This window comes from Rissa tridactyla, chromosome 8 (genome assembly GCF_028500815.1).
Source record: "Rissa tridactyla isolate bRisTri1 chromosome 8, bRisTri1.patW.cur.20221130, whole genome shotgun sequence".
Classification (NCBI taxonomy): domain Eukaryota; kingdom Metazoa; phylum Chordata; class Aves; order Charadriiformes; family Laridae; genus Rissa; species Rissa tridactyla.
Window position 1 is genome coordinate 31314558 of NC_071473.1, and position 24331 is coordinate 31338888.

The 24331-nt window shown below is 39.0% G+C and overlaps 1 protein-coding gene across 4 annotated transcripts in view; it reads left to right on the top strand.

The window, feature by feature from the left end:
* The window catches only part of NR5A2 (nuclear receptor subfamily 5 group A member 2), a 97926-nt gene that overhangs the window by 57097 nt on the left and 16498 nt on the right, over positions 1–24331 (top strand). For all 4 annotated transcript variants that reach the window (XM_054211426.1, XM_054211427.1, XM_054211429.1 and 1 more), the window contains one exon: positions 10508–10655. In XM_054211426.1, the coding sequence (XP_054067401.1) occupies positions 10508–10655 (148 nt within the window). The remainder of the gene's footprint in view (positions 1–10507; positions 10656–24331) is intronic.

The following is a 24331-nucleotide window of genomic DNA, read 5'->3' on the forward strand; positions in this document are numbered from 1 at the left end:
GGTTTCCCAGAGCTTTATCCAGCTGGGCTTTGAGAATCCTCAAGGATGGCAACTGCACAACCTCCCTGCACAGGCAGCACCACTGCCTGACCATCTTCATGGGGAGAAAGTTTTTCCTTAGTTCTCGTCTAAATTTCTTTGTTTTTTCAACTTACAACCAATGCTGGTCGCTCTCTTCCTCCTTGAGCCCTGCTGCAAAGCACAGAGCCTGGAAGACCTTGTTAGTAAAGACTGAGGCAAAGGCAAGCACTGACTACCTCAGCCTGGTCGGTGTTTGCTGCCACTGAATCACCAGCTGAATCCAGCAGCAGTCCCACATTTTCCTTGTTCATCCGCTAACTAGCAATTTGATAACCTTTGCAAGTCTCAACTCTAGCTGAACACTGTCTTTTTTAACATCATCCCTACATGCCTGGACAGTGCTTCTAAATTACTTATTCTGAGCCGTTCCTGGCTTCAGCTGCTGCACACTGCCTTTTTGCACCGTAGGTCAGTTGCGAGTTACTTGTTTGGCCAAGGTGATCCCATACAACTGCTTCTTTCCCTAAGTGTCAAGATGGACTATCTTGGCAGCACCAACTCAGTCTGTTGTCATTCTAAGACAAAACGCCAGTTCAAATGTATTTATGAAAGGACAATTATGACTCTGTCTCCTCTGTATTAACTTTAAAACAATTCTGGAGAGCCACACTTCTAGACCCAGGCATTATAAGTCTTTGTGATTGCACTGAATGCTGCATACTTTCTGGTTGCTGCCCTGATCCTTTCGTTTCCTCGAGTAGAGAAAGGAAAATAACCATGGCCACCATCTCATAAAAATTAATTGATTAAGGTGTGGAAAGCACTCTGACACTTCTGATGAAAAGTGCTGTAGGTGTTTTTTATTTACTGCTACCAGCAAAGTACTATGAGCAAAATTACAGTCAATCATCTGGCTTTCAAAGATATTAACTTTAAACTGAGGACCTGAGCTAGATAGCCTACTTTATTACCTGAGAGATCATGATTATTGTCACAAGTTAGCAAATTTAAGACCTCAGAAGCCTCACTCCTTGCTTTCCTTAATATATCCCTCCATAAAAGCCACTCATAAACACAGTCCTTTTTACAATCACAATCAAGGGGGAAGCTGTAAGGGGGGGAACTTATCACCACTTAATTAGAACATACCTGCTTTCTTCACTTAGGCTGCACCGTCCCTGTTCTTCAGACGCAAAAGTCAAACTTCATCCAGCTCCCCAGGGCCATACCACTGTCAGTTCTATACTAGGTATCAAAAATGGGCTAGTGGTTAGAAGAACACTTGATAATTTTCAAATGCATTGGCTCAAACCCCATTACCTTAGGGCATTCCTATCACATTTCCATACATCTGCATTTCCCTCAAGCCATTGGCTTATGAGTTTTACCCAGTGTCAATCCACTGTTCCCACTTTGATGGGGAAAAAGTGCAGTCAGCAGCAAAGTAGTAAGCATTGGCCCTTGCACAAAAAAAGAGACTGTATTTTGTTTTATTTTGTTATTTATTTGGTTGGAGTTTCATAAACGAAGCTCTTTTGTGTGTACGTGTTTCAAGAAAGCACTTTTTTCATATCATTACAATTCCTCAGCAGTTCCTCAGAAACAAGTTCCTCCCTATGCTGCACACTTCATTTTCTGCACTAAGTACTGCCCCTCAGCAGTAGCAATTACCATTTCAAAAGGAAACAAAGTAGCACAAATGCATTTTACAACTCTCCAAATTTCATAATAGAAAACAGCTAAGGAGTGATTTGCAATGTGGTGGTTAATTGTAAATCATTGCCAATATGCTCTCCACGCGCCGAGTTTTGTGGGCTCGCCACGTAGCATGTAATTTTAACAGACCATTTCTAATTATAGAACTTTAATTCCTCCAACTTGAGCACTTTCCTTTTGTATCTTCTACACCAGCAATACACTGCCATTTTCCAAGATCCATCACGCACAGAGTAGAGACTAAATTCTGTATGGAATATTTCATGTTTATGCATTTTCATGCAGCAGTCAACACACAACACGTGAATCGTAGCCTCGGCTACCCAGACGCAAGCTGCTCATTTTGTTCATACCTACACTCTACTCATTGTTGCCAAATATTCCCTCTGCTGAATTTGGCCAAAGCCTTTCAGACTAAAAAGGCCATCCCAAAATGTGTCTAAATCTCAGATTTTTTTGAGATTGTTGAAACTACTGATTTAGTTAAAGTCATCACACAAATACATCTTTCCACTTTCATTTGTACTCTAAAGCATAGCTCCAGAGAAGAACACGAGATACACCTAAGATCTTGACAGCGTTGTGTTTTGAAGCAACTCAAAATTTAACTTCAATTTAGACCACGATTTTGTGGCATGAACCTCTCCCTAGATGGGATATTCTGTGGATCTTTCAGCTGTACCTTACTGAAAGGTGCCGATATGCGGCCTGGGGAATTTTCTGTGGCAATGTAATCTCTGTTAGACTTACCCACTTGCAAAGAAGGCTTCTCCTATCCCAGTGTAGCTGTATTTGCTGAGGCCTTTGGAGATTCTGTCTAGGGAACAGACTTGCAAGTTCAAGGAAAGATCACCTTGCCACTGAAAAGGTTCTCAAGAGAGAACTTTCAAACTGTGGGCTACAAATGACTGGATCACAAAAAAGATCATCCTGCATACAAGAGTGTTAGAGGAAGGAGTGTCTCTGAAGGACAAGAGAAAGGAGCTGGCAAAAAAAGCAGATAAGGAAACAGGCTTTTTGTACATCCTAAGAAACGACTGAAAATACGTACACTAGTCATAGGGTATAGAAAGATAAAGGATATCTAATTGAAAGCTATTACTTCTTATGTTCTTGGAAATGAGTTATTTTTTATTTTATGTATATATTTTTAATTTTTTTTTTCCATTAGATTTGTGATTGCAGTCAGTGAGACTTCATAGTTGCAGCTGGCAGAAAAGAGGTATTGGCATTTAGGGGCCAAATCTAGAAATCCTTACATAGGCAAACACACACAGAATTTGATTCAAGGTGGATATAAACGAGGTCAAGCAATCTTTATTTTGCTGTTCAGTGTAGTATTTGTTCTCTTGTATCCAGGCTTGCACAGTTCCTCACTCTAGTGGTTTCTGCCTAAAGCTAAAGAAAACAAGGTTGTGCTAGTTGTTAAAAGTGCTTCATGCTTTATGAAGATATTATGCTAGCTGCTTTTTGGGGCTGAACTAGATGTTCTCAGTTAAACTAGGTAAAACACATAAAAATTCAGTTATAATCATGAAAGTGCCCGATTCAGGTTTGTCCAAATAACCATTAAACATTTTGAGCCTTCCAAGTAGTTATGGACACACCTGTGAACAAACTGATCCCAATTTACATTTGCTTTGCTATGTTGCCATGAAACCATCATAGCACTATGGTTTTAAGTCTAAAATTCCAGTTCCAGTAAAAAGTCAGAGAGAGGGCACCCAACGTGAATCCTTGCATGCCAGAACTGTTCCATTTCCCACATGCTAATTCTGTTGTGTTCGTAGGAAACACATTTCTTTTGTGTTTTCTACACATTGCTCCCCTAAAGAGAACAAAAGCTATTTGCCTGGAGTCTGGCAGCATTTCTTCAAGGCTACTAGTCTTCCATACAAGTCCCATAGTAGTGAAATAATCTCCATACAAATTCATGTAAAATCCCATATTTGATTTTAAGCTTGCCCAGCACGAGAGACAAGTTGTTCAGAGACCCAGCTCAAAGAAGAAGGCATGACATCAGTCTGTCCCAACCGCCAGTTGGAGTAGTGATACTGATGGAATTCAAAGTGAGCACATCCAGTATTCCATTGATGGGAAAGGATTTAAAATAGTACAGCAGAAATTTGCATAAAATTAGAGGGTAATAAGGGGAAATGAACTTACATGGTTAAAAGCTCCTGAGAAAGAGTCTGAGTTAGCACAGCCCTTGTGATGTTACCTAAACATTCACAAAAAAATTCCAGTGTTGGTCTGTCTTCTGATGAAGTTTATGGACATTCAAACTCAGCAATGATTCCATATTATCACACCTTTATACAAAAAGCACAAAGTGCATTGCAACACTTTGGTAAAGAAACGGATTCTATTGTACTCTAGGTTAGCTATGTTCTGCACATTACTTTAACATCTTCAAACTAATAATTTGAAGAAGCCAATAGTCACCATTACTAGAGTGGAAAATTTAATGGTACTGGTTAAAATAGCTATCTGCATGAAACTTAATAATGCTTTTATTATTATGTGTTTTGTAACATAAATATATCTACTATAAATGAATATATGATCAACTGCAGGGCATAGAGTTTTTCCAGTCTCGATGTACTAGTTTTTCTGAAACTAAGTTAGACAAAGTAAATGCAGTACTTTGGAGTGCTACTATTTGCATATTATAGCTAATTAGCAAGCACAATAACATCATCCTAGGGGAAAGGTCCTCTGGCAACTTAATTCATTATCTTCTATTATTGTGTATCATGTTAAAATGACAAGCATCTTACGATGTGTAAGTCATCATAATTTTAATTAATATATCCAAACCTGATATAAGCATATCTGCTGGTTTTGTCCGTGCTGAGTCCTCCTCAATTTTTGTATGTAGGTGCCTCTTCAAAGTGTTGTTCCATGTTCATTTGCTTAGAAACGTAACACAAATACTGCTTTAAATGTTTTTAATGGAAGTATTAATTATATGAAAAGCCCAAAATGAGTTTAATATCCACTTTAGCTGCCACTGAAATATATGTTTCAGGAAACAGTGGAAGAGTAATTATGGTTGTGATAGTAAATTAACGTCCTTGCTATATACTGTGCTGAATGCAGTCTTCTGAGAGAAAGTCTCATCCATCCACACAGACGTGTAGTAGAGCCAACGCACAGGCTTCTCAGCAGGGTCAGGACTTCAAATCCCAGGGCAGAGCCCTGCGGGCCGCTCGCCAGGCTTTCAGTGCAGTTCCTAACCCAGGGGGAGCTGGGGGGAGCAGCCCCCCAGCAGCAGCAGCTCTGCTGGCCAGGGTCGCTCGGAGCAGAGCAGGGTCCCTCTGCTGCACCCAGACACCCACTGCCTCCTTTGCCTTCGTGCCCCAAACACACAGTGATCTCATTTACTAAATTAAATATGAAATCAATCCTTCACTGATTTGAATTGCCTTAGTCTGCTAGAACATTTGTTTGTTATACAGGTATACAATTATACATTATACAGGGGCTTTATTCCTTACTTGAACAATTCCTATTCTGGCTGAAAGGAATGGCATTCCGTGATATTCAGTACCCGGTAACAGCCATCAACAAGTAAAATCACTCTAATCCCATATTCTGGAGACTGTTTCAAGCTTGCTGAAGCATTGGAAAGGGATGGTACAGTTCCACACAACATTTCCATACGCCATATGACCCCACTATCATATCCTAGAAACCAAACACAATTTAATTTTAGAAAAAGTAAAGAATCTGATTCCACCATTAAATGTTAGGCTCTGTTTTGTGGGCATAAAGAGGAGTTGATATCAGAGGCCACCACCTGACTCCACCAGAAAGTTTCTGTCTGAGCTCAGTGAAACCAGGGAACTGGCTTCAAGAATCATTCATTACCATGATAAATCATTTGCAAAACAAAAAAGCACAAGGGCTCCCTGCATTTCTGGCCTTCAGCCTCAGCATTTATTTAGCTCAGGGTATCGTTTCGTGTTGTAAAAAAGGTTTGTCTTTTGTTCTGCCTCAAACAATATCTCACTGTGTTAAATGAGACCTTCATGTGAGAAAAAAATCTGCAGAATTAGTCACTTCCATCTCTCTTACCTTTCTGTTTATCAGTTGAGAAATTATGCAATAGCGGAATATCTAAATGCTGCTGAAATCCACGTACTTTACCATGATATATTGCTTTAATGTTCATAAACATTCAGCACTGACCTAACTTGCTGTCACTGACATTAAAGGGATTTGGACGTTTAAGTCACTCTCAACTGTATGAAGAGAAGAATTTAGAAAAAATACGTAGTATTGCCATGTCTTTCTGCAGTCCCCTTTAAGTTATGGCCTTCTTGCTAATACTACCAGCTTTTTTATTTCTCTTCCTTTGCTCCTAGTGCCTTTGTACTACCCTGCCCTCTCGCAGAGCCTGCAGCTTCATCTGCCCAGCCCTTCCCTCTGCCTCGCAAGGAAGGCCAGCAGCAAACTAGGTGGTAACTGTAAGAGGTAGCCTTGAGAAATGCTGAGAAGAGAGGTATGACAAGAATGCTGCCTGTCCTTAGGCACATTTTTGTACTCGTGATTCCCAGCTGGAAGTTGCCTCCTAGAGTTACGCACCAAACAAATCCTTCCTCTCCAAACCCAGCCAAAGGTTCCCCTCTTTCTCCCCAATGTTCACGATCAGAAGATATCCACAAGATGTGCCAGATTTACCTGAAGAAACTTGATGTTTCTCACTTTCAGAAATATACCCCAATTGCCAGGCTATAGCCATATTTACTTCACTGGAGATCTGACCACAGATTTTCCATATCTTGGTTGCTCCAGCCACTACCAAATCCCACCTTTGGTATTCTTGCTGCCTTAGGTAGATGAAAGCCACATAGCCCATAAATCTAAAAACAACTGTAGCATGAGCTGGATACACAGTCACTTACCACTGTCATGACTCGGGTTGACCAGGACATGCCTAGAGGTACTTTGGCACCCAAAGGGCTGGTGAAAGCTGAAGCTGTGAGGACTTTAAGCACAAAGTGAGGTGTCAGCAGAGCAGAGGTTTTAAGTATCTAAGTTTAGATTTATGAACTTGAGTTAGCAAATGCTATACTACAGCACATCTTGCAGTACAACATACATAGCGATGTCCATACCAACCTTAACCATGCCGGTTTAAGCACCAGAATGACAAGAACAGGCAGCAGTGTAAATTATTCAGTGTTGTTCTGTCTGCACTGCTTGGGTACCAAGCTAACCCAATTAAGCCTCTATCATTGCTTCTTCATCATTACTATATTCATCATGTAAGATAGCACTGTGTACTGGTACTGGAGGAATTCACACCTCCATTTGTCTGTGCAGCTGTAACTTTATCCCCAGCGTTGTACTTCTGAATTAGGTATTGCGGAAGCTTCACCAAAGTTTCCGTTCTCAAAAATGCCAGTCAACATACCATCTTCAACGTCAAAATCATCTGTGAAATGCAATACTGTTAATTGGGAAGCAAGAATAATTTATTTCAGTTGTGGATTTGATTTTACCAAATGAAAGTAATGGTAGAATACAAAGTAAAAGCTAAGATTTCTGTATGTAGTTAAGCATTTTGCTCAAGGTTCGGTCTTTGTCTTTTAAAAGCATTTTTAATAATAAATTGGAAGGTAAAAGAGTTAATACACCTCTTAGTATCAATTTCTGCATACAGGACCAAGCAAGCAGGACAGATACTCTTTAATGTGACCACTTTTTCAGAATAGACATTAACAGAGGCTTTTTCATGCACAGTTGATTTTGTATAAACTGATTGACACCTTTGGGGGTCGTCTTTCCACTGACTCATAATTTTGCTCACTCTTGAAAAAAGCCTTCTGCACACCCAGTATTCTCTAGTTAAAGCTGAAAATTCAACTCATCATATTTACACAATAAAAAAAAAATCCATTCTGCGTTGTTTTTAATTGCAAATACTACTCAAGGGACCAATTCTCCTGCTTAGGAGGCAGCCCTGTGCCTTCTACTAGAGAACCAACTGCAGTCAATTATGGTAATGAAATGTCAATAAATATAAAAATTTAATACAGCCTGCTCTTGGTGAGTGGCAGATGAGGACTTGCCTCCCAGACAAATTTGCTGGTGCTGCAAATATTAAATGCACCTGAAAGAGTAGCAGGTTGCCTGAAAGCTCTCCAGTAGAGGGATGGTGGGAGATCCAGGCATCTACTGGGTTTTTCCATTATGGCATAATCGCTGCACTAAGGCCACTGATATTCTTGACATCCAGACATCTTAACTTCTTATTATGAAATGAATAGCATATTTCCCCCACAAACTGGAACCTCAGTGAGGGATTTTGAGCTTTTTTCCCCCTTAACTATTACAAAAGGGAAATTAAGTTGTGAAAGTTGCTATTTATGTGTGACCAGTTTCTCAATATGAAGTAGTTGAACCGTTTTGCTGTATTAAACTGCTCTTCGAGTACAAAGTATTTGAGGTATGTTATTGTTTCCTGTTATTTATATAAGTATATATACTTATATATAAAGAAATATGTATAAGTGTATACATAGAAAGACAGAGAAATAACAGACGATCTAGACCAGATCCTAGTTTTGTCACAGATTTCTTTGGCCCTGAGTAAGTGATTTCATGTCACTACTTCAGTTTTCTGAGGTATAAAAGGAGCAATAAAACCTACCTCACAGGATACTTAAGCATAATCCATTGACTTAATTGAAACATGAGCACAACTTTAAATGCTTTGCAGAGTTGGAGCAGTGTTATTCTTAACATCCATACAAAAAGTGTAACTTCATTTTTCTTTTACAGTTGCCTTCAATCAATGCCTTGGGAGCACTAAGAGTGCATATAAATAAAATGTCATATTAAAAGTCGGTAACCTATAGATTATATTAAGGTCATCACTAGGAGAAGATATTTTTAGTTCCTTTCAGTCATCTCTCTGTCTTTCGTGGCTGAAATTTTGTCAGGTTTAAAGCCTTCAAGATTTTTTCTTGCTTTACTGCTGTTTATACTTGAGCAAAATCAATTCAATAGTTTTAAAATCAAAAACCATATTTCAAAATACATGTTTCTTAACAGTTTTTAAAAAAAAAGATTTTAAGGGGTCAGTGCCTGGAAAAACAAAATTTTGCAGTATTGCTCCATTTCCTCTGGTGATATCTGGCCGTTCTTTATTAACTACTCTATTATGGGAGACCTTAAAGATGGGATTAGAGCACCGATACCTTTAAATAAACCATTAACCCAAAGTGTGCACTTACCATTGGGCTTAGTCTTAGTTTAGAGCCAGACTTCACTTACATGTGCTTACATGAAATACGGCTAGCAATTTCCCTGTTGTTACGGCGGCTCCTAAAAGAGAAAGGTGTTAGTAATATTAGAGCAGCCAGGCTAGAAAACATTTTTTTTTTTTTTAAAGTGTGTCAATAGCCCGTTTAGGTCTCAGCCAGTCGGCCAGGAGATGTTCGAACACAGGAGCAAGCAACACACCGGGCCATTTTCACGGGACAGTGGCATTTGTAGGGGATCTGTAACACAGTCTGATGAGAACGGGGCTGAGTTGAAGGCATTTCAAGCTGAAGCAGTTGCACCCTGCTCCACGCTGCGGTCTCACAGCCTCCCACCCACCCCTAGCCTCTGCTCTTCACCTTGGCACCATGGCGTTCCCGTGGGCTGCCGTACCCGAGCACTTTTTCATGGCTCACCTTCCCGTGACAAAGCACGCAAAAGTTAACCATGCACATCTTCTGAGTAACAGTGTACGGCCATCTACATGGAAGCGTTCCCTTAATGGGGCTGCCATTAGCCAGGAAAAAGTTTCAGTGTGCAAGCAGTGGGGAGGCTGCCCGAGAGCCAAGGATTGCCCAGGGGTGTGTCAGCTATGAAAGGCTTTAAGTATACTTTGCTTGTGAATATTACCTTTTTTTTAATGTGGTATATTAATTCCAGCTTTCTGTTGGATCTCTACATACAAGTGTCACTTCGGAAAGTTCATAGGTGGGTCAGCCTCCCCTGAGAAAGAACGGGCAGCATGACAAGGGCAGCAGACCCCCAGAACAGTCCTGCTTTTTTCTGTGCCCCAGAAAAAATAGTTTCATGCCCTGCAGTTGCTGGGGACAATGCGAGTGCAGCTGGCCTGTGTCACACACCTGCCTGCTCCTCCTTCGCTGGCAGGGGAGGAATGGCCAGAACAAGTCTGTTGGAACCAAATCCAACAAATACCAGGATTTTGTGTAGCTAAGGAGAATAGAAACCACCCACACAATACCTCTGTTTCCTGTGGGAATACACCGACATTTCTGGGCTTGAATAGGCGTTTCTGGCTAAGTTATGGACACTGGACCATTTCCCATGAATACCGTTATGTCCCTCTGGGCTAATACACCCAGCATAGGTGCAAAGCTTGCTGCATTAGTCTTTCTTCACAGGATCTTACAAATACAATGAGAACAAGAGACACAAACTGAATAACACAAACTGATATGGGGACAGCTACCAGCATCATAAGCAGTTGTCATATATAAAGCTTCTAAAAAAATTGTAATACAGACAAACCAGCATTCACATTAATGTGATATTAAGATATATAGTTTAATAATATTTTCAATATATACAATTGTCCTAAACTAGGTGTATAAATAAAATCGTCTTGACTTGATGACATCATTAAATTGAGAGCGATTCTTTTATCCAGCAGTATCCCAGTTGTATGTGATTGCTTGAAACATTCTAACGTGGTTCTGTGGGCATGACAACCAGACAGAAATACAATTCTCTTTTACAGGTGGATTATTCCATAATAGCATCCCAAGCTGGAGCCACCCTCAACAATCTTATGAGCCATGCACAAGAACTAGTAGCAAAGCTTCGTTCCCTGCAGTTTGATCTACGAGAGTTTGTATGTCTCAAATTCCTGGTGCTGTTTAGTTTAGGTAGGTACACTCTACTTTTCATACCTTACTTAAGTGTTGTTGTTTTTTTCTAAAAACATTGAAAATATTTTGCTTTTCTTAATGTTTTCCTGAAAAACATGATTTTGAAATATATTTAATGAGATTTGCAGTAATCTGAGGACAGTTTTCCAATTATCACTTGCAGGAAAATTATGCATAAGGATTAAAAGTGGGTTTCTATGGAAATTACTCCTAAAATCTATGGAATTTCATAGAGTATTACAAGCTTTCTGTATTTCTGTATGTGGGTTCTGAATATTCCAGACCAAGGATAAAATTATTTTGGAAATTCCAGAGACCAGTGGAAAATACAGATTGCCATGTTTTTCTACTATATTGAATATAGTTATGTAAAGCAGATGGAGTGGGGATATGGTTGAAATATCCCTCTTTTTCAAAGGCATCTGTGGTAAGTATAAACAATCTTCTTTGCATATGATGGCTGTCACATCGTAATCCATAAATCAGGAATGTATCTCATAGTTTTTAAAAAGTGAAAGGAACTCTTAAAGTGCAAATTAATGATGATAGCTTTATGACAGATCTGGCTAGGAAATAACCTTTAAAGGGAAGATTGTTTTGTACTAGTGGAGAGGACATGGAATGGGAAAGATACCTATGCAAGACAAATTAGTTAAACCAGTGCCCTACAATGAATCAGTCAAGAAAAATCACCAGTGCCAGGAATAAGAAAAGGCTTAGGGAGATGGATTTCTATTCACTTCACAGGAACAGATTTTTCAGGTTTGCACTTTGTTGACTTAATAAAGCTGGTCTAAATAAACTTTGGCCAAGTGAATTTTTATTTACCAGCAGAGAGTGGAAAGGAGAGACTTAAACACATAAATAAGGTCAGATCCAGCCATACCTCCATAGCCAAAACTCCCAGTTTACTCAAAAGATATTTTGTCTACAAAGAGAGCGAACAGTCAAGCCAAGCACAACAATGAAAGAAGTATCAGCAGAGGTGGCATTTAGTAATATTTTTCTTTGATTTTCAGTTTTAAAAAAAATTGTGCAAAGGAATAAAATTCTGCAATACAATTGCAATTAGACTAAAAGGAACAGTTTTAGTTAGACCGTAAAGCGATAATTACTGTCTTAAATATGTCCTTCCATGTGGTGTTTATAGAATTTGAACCTGCTTTGGAAAATTTTAGATTAAGCTCTCTAAATACAGGGACTATAAAAGATCAATACTTCAGAGGTATAAGACACAGCATCTGTAGGAAAAAAAAAAGAATTGTTTTAAAAATTAGCATGATGCTAACAGAATCAAGTGTTATGAAGTTTGTACATTCTGAATCCTAGGAAGAGATGATGTATTTACCTGGTAACTATTAACATTTTCTATTCAGGGCTTCATTGCTTTCCATGTCTTAGATTCAGAGAAGGGAAAGCAAGCCATCTGTTGCAGAAATTATGTTTTATGAATTAATCTAATGAATAAAAAGAATTCAGATTTCCTAATTCCTAATAAGTAGGTTTTCCAGTCATTAGACAGTGGCACAGAAACGTCTAAAGAGCCTGTAGCTTTCCTCTGATTAAATATTTAGAGAATTCATGTCAGTTCAGTGATATTTTAAATTAGTTGAATAAGCGAAGTGCATTTGGAAAATTCTCACATTTAGGTGGCCTTTGTGTTTGATCACTTTCATCAGCTCTTCAAGTACTTTGCACTGATTTAGGAATCATTCTTACATCTTGAGCACTTCCAATTCCGCCAGGTAGCGTGCTCAACTTCTGAAGCAGATGGGCAGAAATACCTTGCAAGCTTGTACTGAGCCAAGTTATCCAGTTTTTCTGTCATTTATGCTACTGTAAAAAGAGCTAATTCTGCTGCTAATAGGAGCCTTGTAGTCGCATCACTTGCATATAAAAGTGACGTAGCCAAAGAAGGTTCAACACCTTTGAAAACGATTAGTTCATTACTTAGCATACTGCATAATTCAATTTGCTAATAGTCAAAGCTAGATGTCATTCTGCAAAGAGTAAAATGGAAAGATGTTACCACTTGACTCACAGGACTGGGGCAAATATTTAATGAGAATTATGACAAAACTGAAACTCAGGACAAGGGGTAATGTGCACAAACTTGAACACAGGAAATTCCATCTCAACATGAGGAGGAACTTCTTTACCTTGAGGGTGGCAGACCACTGGCACAGGCTGCCCAGAGAGGTGGTGGAGTCTCCGTCTCTGGAGACATTCACAACCCGCCTGGACGCTTTCCTGTGCAACCTGCTCTAGGTGACCCTGCTCTGGCAGGGGGTTGGACTAGATGATCTCCAGAGGTCCCTTCCAACCCTACCATTCTGTGATTCTGTAAAATGAAAAACATAAATACCTTTTCCAGCTAAGTACATAAGTTGTATCCAAAAGTATGAATGAATAATCTGGCTGAAGTTAGTAAGACACTCCACATCCTAAAAGTGAATCAGGTTTTTGAAGACACTGAAGTGCCTAACAACACTGGTAGGTATTCAGCAGGGCTGTCAAAACTAGGTAAGCATCAAAGTCTACGTAAATAACCAGGAGCAATCATTGTACTTAAGTACCTAGGTGCATTTGACACATATCTACATCTCTTAGGCATCTCAACAGAAAGCTGGTCTTAAAGCCGAAAATATAGCCCTTAATCAAAAAAATATTTCAGAAACCTCAGCTGGCTCTTGTTGAAAGCCTGGTCCTGTAATGTTTAATGGAATAAAAAGTGGTTCAAGACATACCATCCTTTTTACATTTCTAAGGATGTTCATACACACCACAGTGTTAACCAAAGCAATAAAACCTTATGCTATTATTCTTTAGCATAGTGCTTGGGTGAAAAATATATGTCTAATATAAAGCCTCTCAAAGGCAACACAAAGTCAATAATCCACAGAATTAATTTATTGAGAAGAAGCTGTTTGCTTTTTATAACCACACAGATATGATGCTGTCTTGTAAAGCTGTTTGTTATTCATGGCTGTACTGTATTGTCTGTCTCTTCACATGATGGCAATCTCCTTCAGGGCAAAGAACTTTGTCTCTGCCTTTTTTCTTAACATTTCAGAAGTGATTATCTTAATAAACTAACAGTAAAATAATGTTCAAAACCCAAAGCACTTACAATAATTTCTCAAAACACAATTAAATCATATCAGTATTGCTTGCTAGATTTTAAATGAGAAAGGTAATTGCTCGTTATCTTCTCATCAAAGATTCCAAAGGGTTTATACAGGAAAATGCTTTTGATTGATGGTAGCATTAAAGAAGATGCTGTTGAAGTTTTGACAGATGCATATTTATCGTAGCCTTTGCGGCTAGGAGTGCATAACTCTTCCAGTGGTCAAACGGCATATACCCACTCCAGTGAGTGATACACCCAGGCACAAGAACTCAGTCCCTTTCTCCAATGGGCCGTCTCGTCTGTCTGTGCCCATCTGACCAACGCTGCCGTGTACATAATGATAGACTGACTCAGCTGTTATTCAATATGCCAGCCTAGTTCGGTAATTAGTTTCTTCAGTGCGACATCTCTCTAGTTTAGTTCTATATGGTATGAATATATATGTAGAGTTAGGTAACTTTTAAATTCCCTCCATCAGTTATAAAAAGTGTCTTTACAGCTAGGTAGTCCTTACCTCTCTGTACATAAAAGTCTCTTTCTTCTCCACGGATCTTCACATTTCAGCAATTGTCTGTCTTTCTACCCTCAGTGGTTCCTCATGCCATCCTTCAGTCCAATCACTGCCAATCTCTGGAGAGGAGCAAGTCCATCATACCTGGACTATTGTTCTCAGCAGATAACCAGTTCAGCTGAATCAGTCCTTCAGGTCTTGTGCTCCCACAGATTAAAAAGACAGAGAACAAATCAGTCCTTACAACCATCACGATCACACTGGAGACTACCATCTTGTGCATGGTTCAGACTCAGCTGTATTTTAGATTAACAAGAACCTTGACTTATAAGGACATTAAACCACCAGCAGAGACCCCAACCTTCACAGCTTCCCTGCACCATCAGTGGTCAGTCAATTACTCTGTCAATACATAGAAAGCTTGGACTAAACTTACATTCCATCACATTACTCTGATCCACTTACATGATCTACAGATCTACCACATTGTCCATCAGGGTTCCCTTAAAGAATCTTAATCTTTCCCTGAGTCAGTCCTCTGTGGCAATGCCCTTGCTGCATACCTCCTCCACACATAAACAAATGTATGCTGCTTTCCTCTATTACTGCATACCAGAACATCATTACACAAATCAACCAGTCTAAGTGACAACTGTGAACACAGTAAAGCAAATAGAAACAGGTCTTGTGATCAAAATCGCCCTTCACAGTTTTGGTTGTGTAGCCTGGTATAGCAGCTAAGCCATCTTCTAGTCACTTCTTCCCCTACTTGATCTCTGACAAACATGTTTGAATTCTGTGCCAACATCTGTCTTTGCTGCAAATGATGCACTAGATGCTGACTGAATGTTTTATTTGAAGATGAGCTGGACTTCTGAAGCCAAAGCATTTTATTGCAAAGGAGCAATCTATCTACCAGCATGATTTATTTGAAAGAAGCCTTTTGTTTAGGTGGCCTAGAAATAGCAATTTCTGTTATCAATCTCCATTTCAATTATCTTGGCTATTACCTTGCTTTGAAGTAAATCCGGACACCAGTTCTGATAGCAATTATCCTTACCAACCTTTCTTTCACTGAGGTTTACATCATATTTGCAACCCCCAAAACATGCCTGTTTTGTGGGGGCATCATTCTGTATTTTCACTTATAGAAGTATTCTCCCCTTAATCCCAACAAAAAGAGTGAAGGTAATCAACACACCAAGCCATGATTTAACTCAGGTGCATCAGTCAATATTTTTCTCCATGATCTGAAGATATGCAGTTAAAAAAGTCAGTAGCTCAAGAGATATGCAAACTTGGAGTTTCTTGACTACTTAGTTGCATTTGACAGGTTTCTTTCAAGCAAAAAGAACCAAGACAAAGCCATGACAATTCAGCAATTGTAACCACACAATTGACGGGAAGCTAGTGACCAGGCACATGTTGCAAAACTGGGAAAGAAGAAAGAAATCTTTGACAGACCTGAGCGTTAAACCTCCTTTTAACACTACTTCTGCAGGTTTAATCTTTATGAACTCACGTCCAAAACATGGAAAAAGCACATCTGAGAAAGATGCTGATCACATAGTTGCATAACTGTTTATCAAATTTACCACTAAATGAGAATAAACATACCTGTTTTCCCAAAGCTAGCCAAATTGAGGATAATGCAATTTTCTTTACCCTAATCCCAGAGTAATAATACATCCAATTTTTCAATAGCATATAACCAGTATAGCCCACTGTACACTTTATCAAAAAGTAGGTCTAAAAATAAATACAAATGGTTTCTTTGTCTTTAATAATTGCCAGGTTGAATCAAGATACGCTACAAATAGAAAAAATAAATGTGTCGGTTTATCAGCTTCTTTGAATTTTCATTACCAGATTTGACATTAGTTTGGAAACTCCCTTCTTTCTTTGTCATAAATCAGAATTAGGAATTAAACAAACAATCAAAAAAAAAACCACAAAAAAAACCCACCCCACATGTGCTATTGAATTCTCTAATTCTGGGGCTGAAATAGATTGGCATATGAAATTTTGGTCTCACTAAAGCCAAGGAGAATTTCACATTGTTTTTACTGGAGCAAAAATTTGTCTCACCGTTTCTTTGATTTGCTTCCTATCACAGAATAAAGTTCAGATCAATTTTTCAGCAATTGAATTTGCTAAATGACTAAATTTAAATGATGTTTGAAGAACCAAGTGAATGCCTTAGATGGGATACTTTCTATCATCTTCTTTTTTCTATCATCTTCTGAAGATGTCTTCATTTTACCATCTGGTAGCTTTACAGAGTGGTCACTTAACCTTAAATCAGCCATTGTTTTCTCTTTACCAAAACTTCCTATTTGTCCTGCTAGTTTTTATTATCTGAGCTCAGCAAGGATGATTTGTCAAACCTCCCATCAGAGCAGTTTGTAAAGTGAAATGCCAATAGGAAGAAAGTTAGACATCATTTGACCCATGTCCAGGCACTCGTCTGCCTGTGGAGCTAAATGCTAGGCTAGGCAGCAGCTGACTGGTACTGCTGCCTTATCATTGTCAGGACACAGATAAATGTACTTCATTTAAGAAATGAAGGCTTTATCAATGGACAAATAATTGCAGAGCCACTATTGATCTCACATCTCACTTAACATGAGACAAGAGGGTCCTGTGGAAATGGTAAACATTTAATCGCTGTGGATGACAAACAATGGGCTCTTGCTTAAACAAAAAAAGAAAAAAAAACAAATGACAAAAAAAAAAGAACTCCATTTTCAAACAAACCACGACTTGCTTAAGGGTTAAGGGATCCATCTGGATCTACAACATTGCATTCCCATTTCTGTTAAATAAGAAGGATATTAGCAAATTAATCTTTCCTTGCTTTTAGCCTCCCTAAAATGTCAGAGCTGAGATGGGAGGAGGTACTGGGCTCCAACATTTTCACTTTTGGAAGAGAAACTTACCTGTTAAGATCTTCATGCAGATCAAACAGGCTGAAAGGAAGCATTTTCGAGGCAGACTCTACCCTGGCCACTCACAGGAGTAGAAGGCGTTTCCTGCAAACACGCACCCAAGGGGAAGCAGCACAAAACCTGCCTGTGCTCGGTTTCACCTGGTTCCAGTAACTCACATCAATGCAGTTATGCAACATTCTGGAGCTGAAAAAAACCCCCACATTTCAAATTAGCTGTTGCACTTTTTATTATACTTTATGTAACATCATTGGTCTATTAAATTTACAGGCTAGCCAGAATCTCTGCCTCAGTGAGCTTGCAATCTAAATACACACAGAAGATAAGAAAAAATGCAGGAGCAAACAATGATGAAACACGGGGCTGTACATATTTTCACTTCCACAGTTTTTGCTGAGGGTTTAATTTGGGGTACCATGTACGCAGATAGGAAAATGAGTGTATAAGCATCAACTGGAAGTAATATAGAAAGGAATATCAATTAAATTTTGGTAGTATTTATGATTATGTGCTTAAGGGCACACAATCAAAAAGAATAGGAGAATGGAATGAAAGAATTAGTGAAGCAAGAGGTTTTATCAGACCAAAAGAAAAACAGGTAACAAAACTGGAAAATTAGACAAGAACCAATTTATGCAGTATTACAGACACCTAAGTGTAAAACAGACATAAAGGCCTAACCTAGCAAATTTTGGCATGTAGGTATTTATTGCAGCCTTCCTAATAACCACATTATACTTTCAACAAACATGGATCTGCCTTTTACATTCTCTGTTGAAAAAGACTGCACTAGTTCTTCAAAGCACAGTCCACGAAACCTGGGAACTTAAGAAGAATTAGCCAAAAATCTTCTTCCGCCCATCATTCTGATATTTTAATATCAGAATGAAACTAATGAAACTAGGAGGTGACTGGCTCAAAATGCAAGAGTTCTTTCTTCAACTTAGCATATTATCCAGCTCTGGCACTCCTTACTCCAAGATGTAGAGGATACTGAAAGTTTTTGTGGTTACCAAAGTCACCTGGATAAATTAATGGAAGGAAAATCCATTCAAAGCCATGAAATTCAAAGATCGCCACTTCTGGCTGTTGCTACCCTCCAGCTGCTGGAGCCTGAGCGACTGCTCCCAGGTGGTATCCCTCCATGCTTTTCTTCTTCTTACTCTGTTCCCTAGGGCACCTGCTCCTGGTCACTGTCAAAAATGAGTCTAGATGATACAGCGTGCCAGCACGGCCATTCTCATGCTCTCATCAGGTGGATGTGAGCCATTTGTAGTTTTCAGGGACTCTGTTCTCCTTCCTGTAAAATGGGCCTGGTAATTCTTTGGCAGCACACCGAGAAGCTCACAGAAAACACTGCTTCGTCTTCACATAGCACTGTCAGCCTCAGGATCTGAAATAGGTGCTGCGAATTTGAAACAAGAAGGGTCTCATGACAGTCTTCCTTGGGAAGCCAATGTAAGCCGGTGATGGAGCACTTATCCGGGGACTGACTTGTCATCACAAATGTCTTCACTTCTTACTCGCAGTGACAAACCGTACTTAGGGTTTAATGCAGTCACTTTCAAAATGGTCACTCTAGCCATTTGTACTTTTGGTAGTTTGTAAATATACAACTACTTTCACACCTGTTTTTTTATATGTATGTTATTTATAATACACATTTATAACTGGGCTGTTATTATGAGGTGCTTTTATGAAATCCATTGGCAGTTTTCTTATATTCATCCACTCTGTTACCCAAGTGTACTTCTAAGATTGCACCTGGTGAACACCAGTAAGCGAGCAGTCGAGGGGTTCTGTACGATTAGCATTCAGACAGGGCTTTCAGGCTTCCCCACATTACATTCGAATTTAGAAAAATACTAACTGCACACTTGTCAAATGCAGGGTCATATCTCAACCCTAACGTCTAACTACAGTAAGCACTGGAGAATAATACTGGCAAAGAAACATTTCCTAAATTTTATGTAATCATTTGGAATTCAGGGAGGATCGATTAGTATTCAGGAGATGTGACTGCTCAATATTTATACCATAGAGACTTGGCAGAAGCAAATAATGGTACATAAAGCTGATGCTTGTCTTAATTAAATGCAGTATAATAGGTGTTGGGGATTTTTTTTTCTTACTGAAGAGAGCAGTTTAGCAATGACCAGATATAACTCATTCTGAAGTTCAGAGTTTAAAACTAATCAATATGTATTTATAACAAGGGGGGGACTGGATATAATTTATTATTGGCTGACAGCTGACTAATAGATAAAAACAAGATTTATTTAAGTACATTTTTACACATACTAATTTCTGACAAAATATTTGCCTGCTTTGATTCTTCATTATTTTTTACTGTACTAACAGTATTTCAAAGAGACTTCTTGAAACTAATGTCTCATTTGCAGATAGGCCGGGAATGAAACCAGAGAAGGTAGAATGAGACATCTAGCTAGGATGATACTTTCACTGTGACAAACTTATTAATAGTAACATTTCCTAATTTTATGATTAGGAATCCTAAGTGGCATGGGATATTTTAGAATGTTTAAAGTATACAGTCTACATGTGTGGTGATGAACAGGTGTTGACTGGGAGACAATGCAAGGATGACAGGCACAATTCTGGCACACCTACAGCCCAGGCTTATCTCACACGTCACAGCAAAAAGTTCTGAGAGGGAATAAGAAGAAGGTGGATAAAGAGATCTGGCATGTTAAGCATGAGAGTCAGAGTGGAGAGAGCAGAAAAGTACTTGGTCTGGAAAGGTGGTGAGTGGGAAATGGAGACGGCACTGCAGGCAAGTCAGAGGCAGGAGGTGGCCTCATGGTACTGAATGACTGATGACAGGTAAGGAAAGAACAGCTACAAGACCTTGAAAGTGAACACAATTTATGTCTGATGTAGCAGGGAAAAGGAAACATGCAAAAAGATAGGGAAGCAGTGAGCTCGGAAGAGTATGTTGGCAGCACTATTTGCCAAGGCCAAAGGAAGAAATGCTGTGGTAATTGAGATGTAATATGATGAGGCAACAAGGTATTTGTTAAAGTTTAATCCAGTAAACAATGGCTCCTGTGCACATCCCATGGAAGTCAATGAGAACACGTTTGCAGGATTAGCTATGTAATATTAGTTTGGGATTAATTATATTAGATAAATTTAAAGGTGAAGATCACTGTCTTTTGGAAGACCTCATCTCTGGGTATAATGGAGGCTCTGTTTCTTGAAATCTGAAATCAAGACGACCGCTTCTCTAAATTATTATGATAGAGCTCAATCAAAAGTTACAGACTTGATGTCCAACTGCTGGATGGAGATCTATGGCTTGCATTGAGCAGAAGGCTGAAGGAGGTAGTGATGATGATTATATGAGTCCTTTCTTGTCCCTAAATCAGTGAAAGTAAATTTCATAGGCAAGAAGTTTGAATTTATGAGTCTCCTAATTTAGCAGCTTTTACAAAATTTTCTGCATTTCAAATTTGATAACTTCTAATGTGAGCAGTTGTCAGCAACCTTACATAGTCCCTCACTGATGCATGTCCCACACTGCCTTGGAAACTAGGGATAAATCTCGTATTAGAACTGATGAGGGCTGGGAGAACAGCTAAATAGCCAGGCTGTTCCTGGAACATTTAACTTTTCTCTGGGTCTCAAGCAAGGCAGCCAGGCTACTCCACTCCACCACTAGAAGAGCTATTCTGCTTCTCTGCTTTAATCCTCTGGGAAAGTGAAGCAAATGAATATGGACAAAATCTCATTTCAGAATCATCTCATGAGGGATGTTCTCCTTTCATGGAGCTAGCATTGCCCAACAGAGAAATCAACCCTTGTCTCTAATTCTCCTTCTGACCCTGTTACTGACTATGGAGCTTTGAAGTCTCTTAAATGATATCTCAAGTACCCTAGCTGGTAAATGAAAACAATAGTTACCTTTCTTTGTAAATAGTGGTGAAATCCAGAATATCAAAGATATTATGTAAGGTACAATCAAATTGAAACAACGCTGTTTGAAATATCTACAGATACCGTTACAAAGACCACTGTTAAAGGGAATCCAATTTAAAATATCTTGAATGGATTTTGAGAAAATTTTATCCTTTCCTTTATGAATTACTCAACATAAAGTAGTTCCTTGCTGTATTTTCATATTAGTGTCTAAAACTTTGCAATTTGAAAATTCTTCTTTTGAGAGGAGTGAATTTTAACATTTTAGCGCATGCAGGGCAAAGTGGATTTTCTTTTGCCCTGTTCTTTTCTTTTTCTGCTTTTTCTGATTTCTTTATAGAGAAAGAAAAGCAAAGACATATTGCCTTCACTTTATCTGTCAAAACCAGTAGCAAAGACAAACAATTAAAAATCAGTCCTTAAACTTCTTAGAGATGCTAAATGATGAGGTATGGAGTGACGACTCTGATAAACAACCATTTGCTCCTGAGAACGCTTTTTCAGTGGGCTGACAGGTTTTAGTCCAGCTTCCTATGCAGGTTCCTCACATGGTGCAGGCAGCATGAAAGAAACTAGGACAGCACTTGTCTTACAGGTGTCTATCTTAATGACATCTCCGATCGATTATTTTTGTGAAAAAAAAAAAAAAACAAACCACGTACTATAAAAGGAATAAAATTCAAATGCTGAGGTTACAAGGTATAGTTAAGAATTAAACCAGTGTTTTTAATAAAAAAATCTTTAGTCATTCATCTCAGCCCTGGGTGTAGGAGTCATGATTTATAAACTACTTGCAGGAATTCCAGAGATAGCCTTCTGTTTCATGGCTGATTGAGTTTTTTGAATAAACTACACTAACTTACAGAGGAAATTTAATAACCACTGTTGATTTGTCCTGATTTTATTTCATAAAATGCAATGAATGTTGCAAATTCATCTCTTGTGTAACTGTTGAGTACAATGGCATTATTTGAGGCATGAATTTGATCCAGTCTGATCGTTACTGGTTTACGTTGTCTGCTTGTCTCACAGCTGCAAGCCATGGAAAAAAAGATTAACCATCTTCAGCAAGTACTTTTTCTTTTCATGTTGGGTTTTTTTTTTTTTCAAAAATGCATATTTTAGAAGGTTTTGAAATAACAATAGGATTAGATGCTTGAGAGAAAATTAGGTCATATATTTGTTAGATACAAATCTCGCAAGTAATTAGAAACATGGGTATCAAGCAATATTTGTATTCTGTACTGCTGCCTTTGTGTGGAGACAGTGGGGATTTCAGAATAACCCAATCAGTGTGCTCTGCACTTTTTCCCTCTCTAATATGTTTATAGAATACTAGTAAGTATGGCTTTTAAACTACTCTTGTAAGGGGAAAAATTACCTGCACAAAACACACATTTACATGTGTGTCTACTTTTGGAATACTTCAACAATTTTTGTCCCATTTTTAATATACCACCTAGATGCTTAAGGTGCAAGTTTGAACGTATTATATATGTAACAGAGGAAGTACGGGATTATATACAATTTTTTTAGCTGTAATTGGCAGAAGTATTTAACATGAGTGGCTGCTTTTGTTAGCCAATTTTTCCAGAATAACATGGGAATAAATGGGTATATATTAAGGTGTAGATAAATGAATGAATATCCTTAATCTTGGAGCCAGTAACACCGCCCTATAGTTTTAATTTGAACTGAATGAGGAACATGCTAAAGGAATATAATGGCTAAATTCAATTTTCAGACAACTTATTAAATACTTTTTATACCAGAATGTATAGACTAAAAACTGCTTTTCATTTATTTCTAGTTAAAAACACACATTGCAGAGGCTCCTACATGAAAGTTTATATATGGGTGACTGTCGGCCATTTATTGGAGACACACTGTAGACTATGCCAAATTCCCCTCTTTCTCTTATCCCCTTGCTGCTTGTGCAAGATTGGGCACTGGAAGAGAAACGAAAGCAATGTCTGTCTCTGAGGGAGTTAAAATAGACAAGTGAAATACTGTAAAGAAACAATGGAAAGAAGTAGCAAGAGAATCCAACAGGAGGCCAGGGGGAAAGAAAGGATCTGCAAGAGTGATTGGCGGAGAAGAGTGGCGGAGAAGAGGATAGCTGCGCAGAGCAGGAGCCAGGAGCGTTTGAAGAAAACGAGGGACAGCAGTGATGTGGATCAGAGGAACAGAGAGAGATTGGAGGGCTTGAGATAGGAAAGTAGTCAAGAAAACAGGGGGAAAAGGTCAGGAAGGAAAGAGAAACCATGGGACTGTGATCAAAGCCAAGCCAGAGGTGGAGAAGGAGAGGGAGGAAATAGAAGCAAACAGGAAAGAAACAATGAAGGAAAATTCAGAAACAAACTTTATGGCCCAGCCTTGAACACAGCTGTGATCATGAATTGGGAGGCAGAAGGGGGCTGTGCAGAAACACTCTTTCCCAAGCTTGTGGCTTGGAATGTGTCCCAATGACTTCTGCTGGCAGGAAAGAGGAGGGGGGTGAAAATTGCAGCTCCTTAGGCTCTGGCAAAGCTGCTGCTGAGATTGGGTGAACCTCTCAGAACAGGGGTTCCCTGTATTGTTCTGGTCCTGTACAGAGCCATTGAGCATGGGGCAAACTGAAAGAGTAAGCCCCAAAGCAGTCCATCTGGCTTGCAAAAGTTTAATCTGCACATGGCCATCCTCCTAAGGATATTTTAAGAGTTCTTCTTTATAACATTATTCAAAGATTAATAAGGAAAAGCCTACATTTAACAGCATCTCCAGTACTGAGAGGGTTTGATGTGTATTATAAACATGCTGCACAACACCTCTGCTTGCCAGGTGAAGGAATGTCTCACCTCAAAAAAGAGAAGAGAAAGATTTCAACATCAGAATGGGGAATGACACTACAATAGCATCTGTCTCCCAGCATCAAAAATTGTAATAGAGATCGGTGAACTGCTCAGGACAAGATAGACGATGCTATCCAGTCTTTCACTGGGGGAAAACCCATAGCGTAAGCAGAATAAATGATACAGACTGTTCTTCAAGCCCAGTCTGAGACAGGCTGGATGGGTGGTGTCTTGAGAAAGTCCTCTCCTCTTGCCTAAGCCCATCTCTTGTAGGAGGCATTTGGCTTTAGAGAATGGAGTCACCAGTGAGGTTG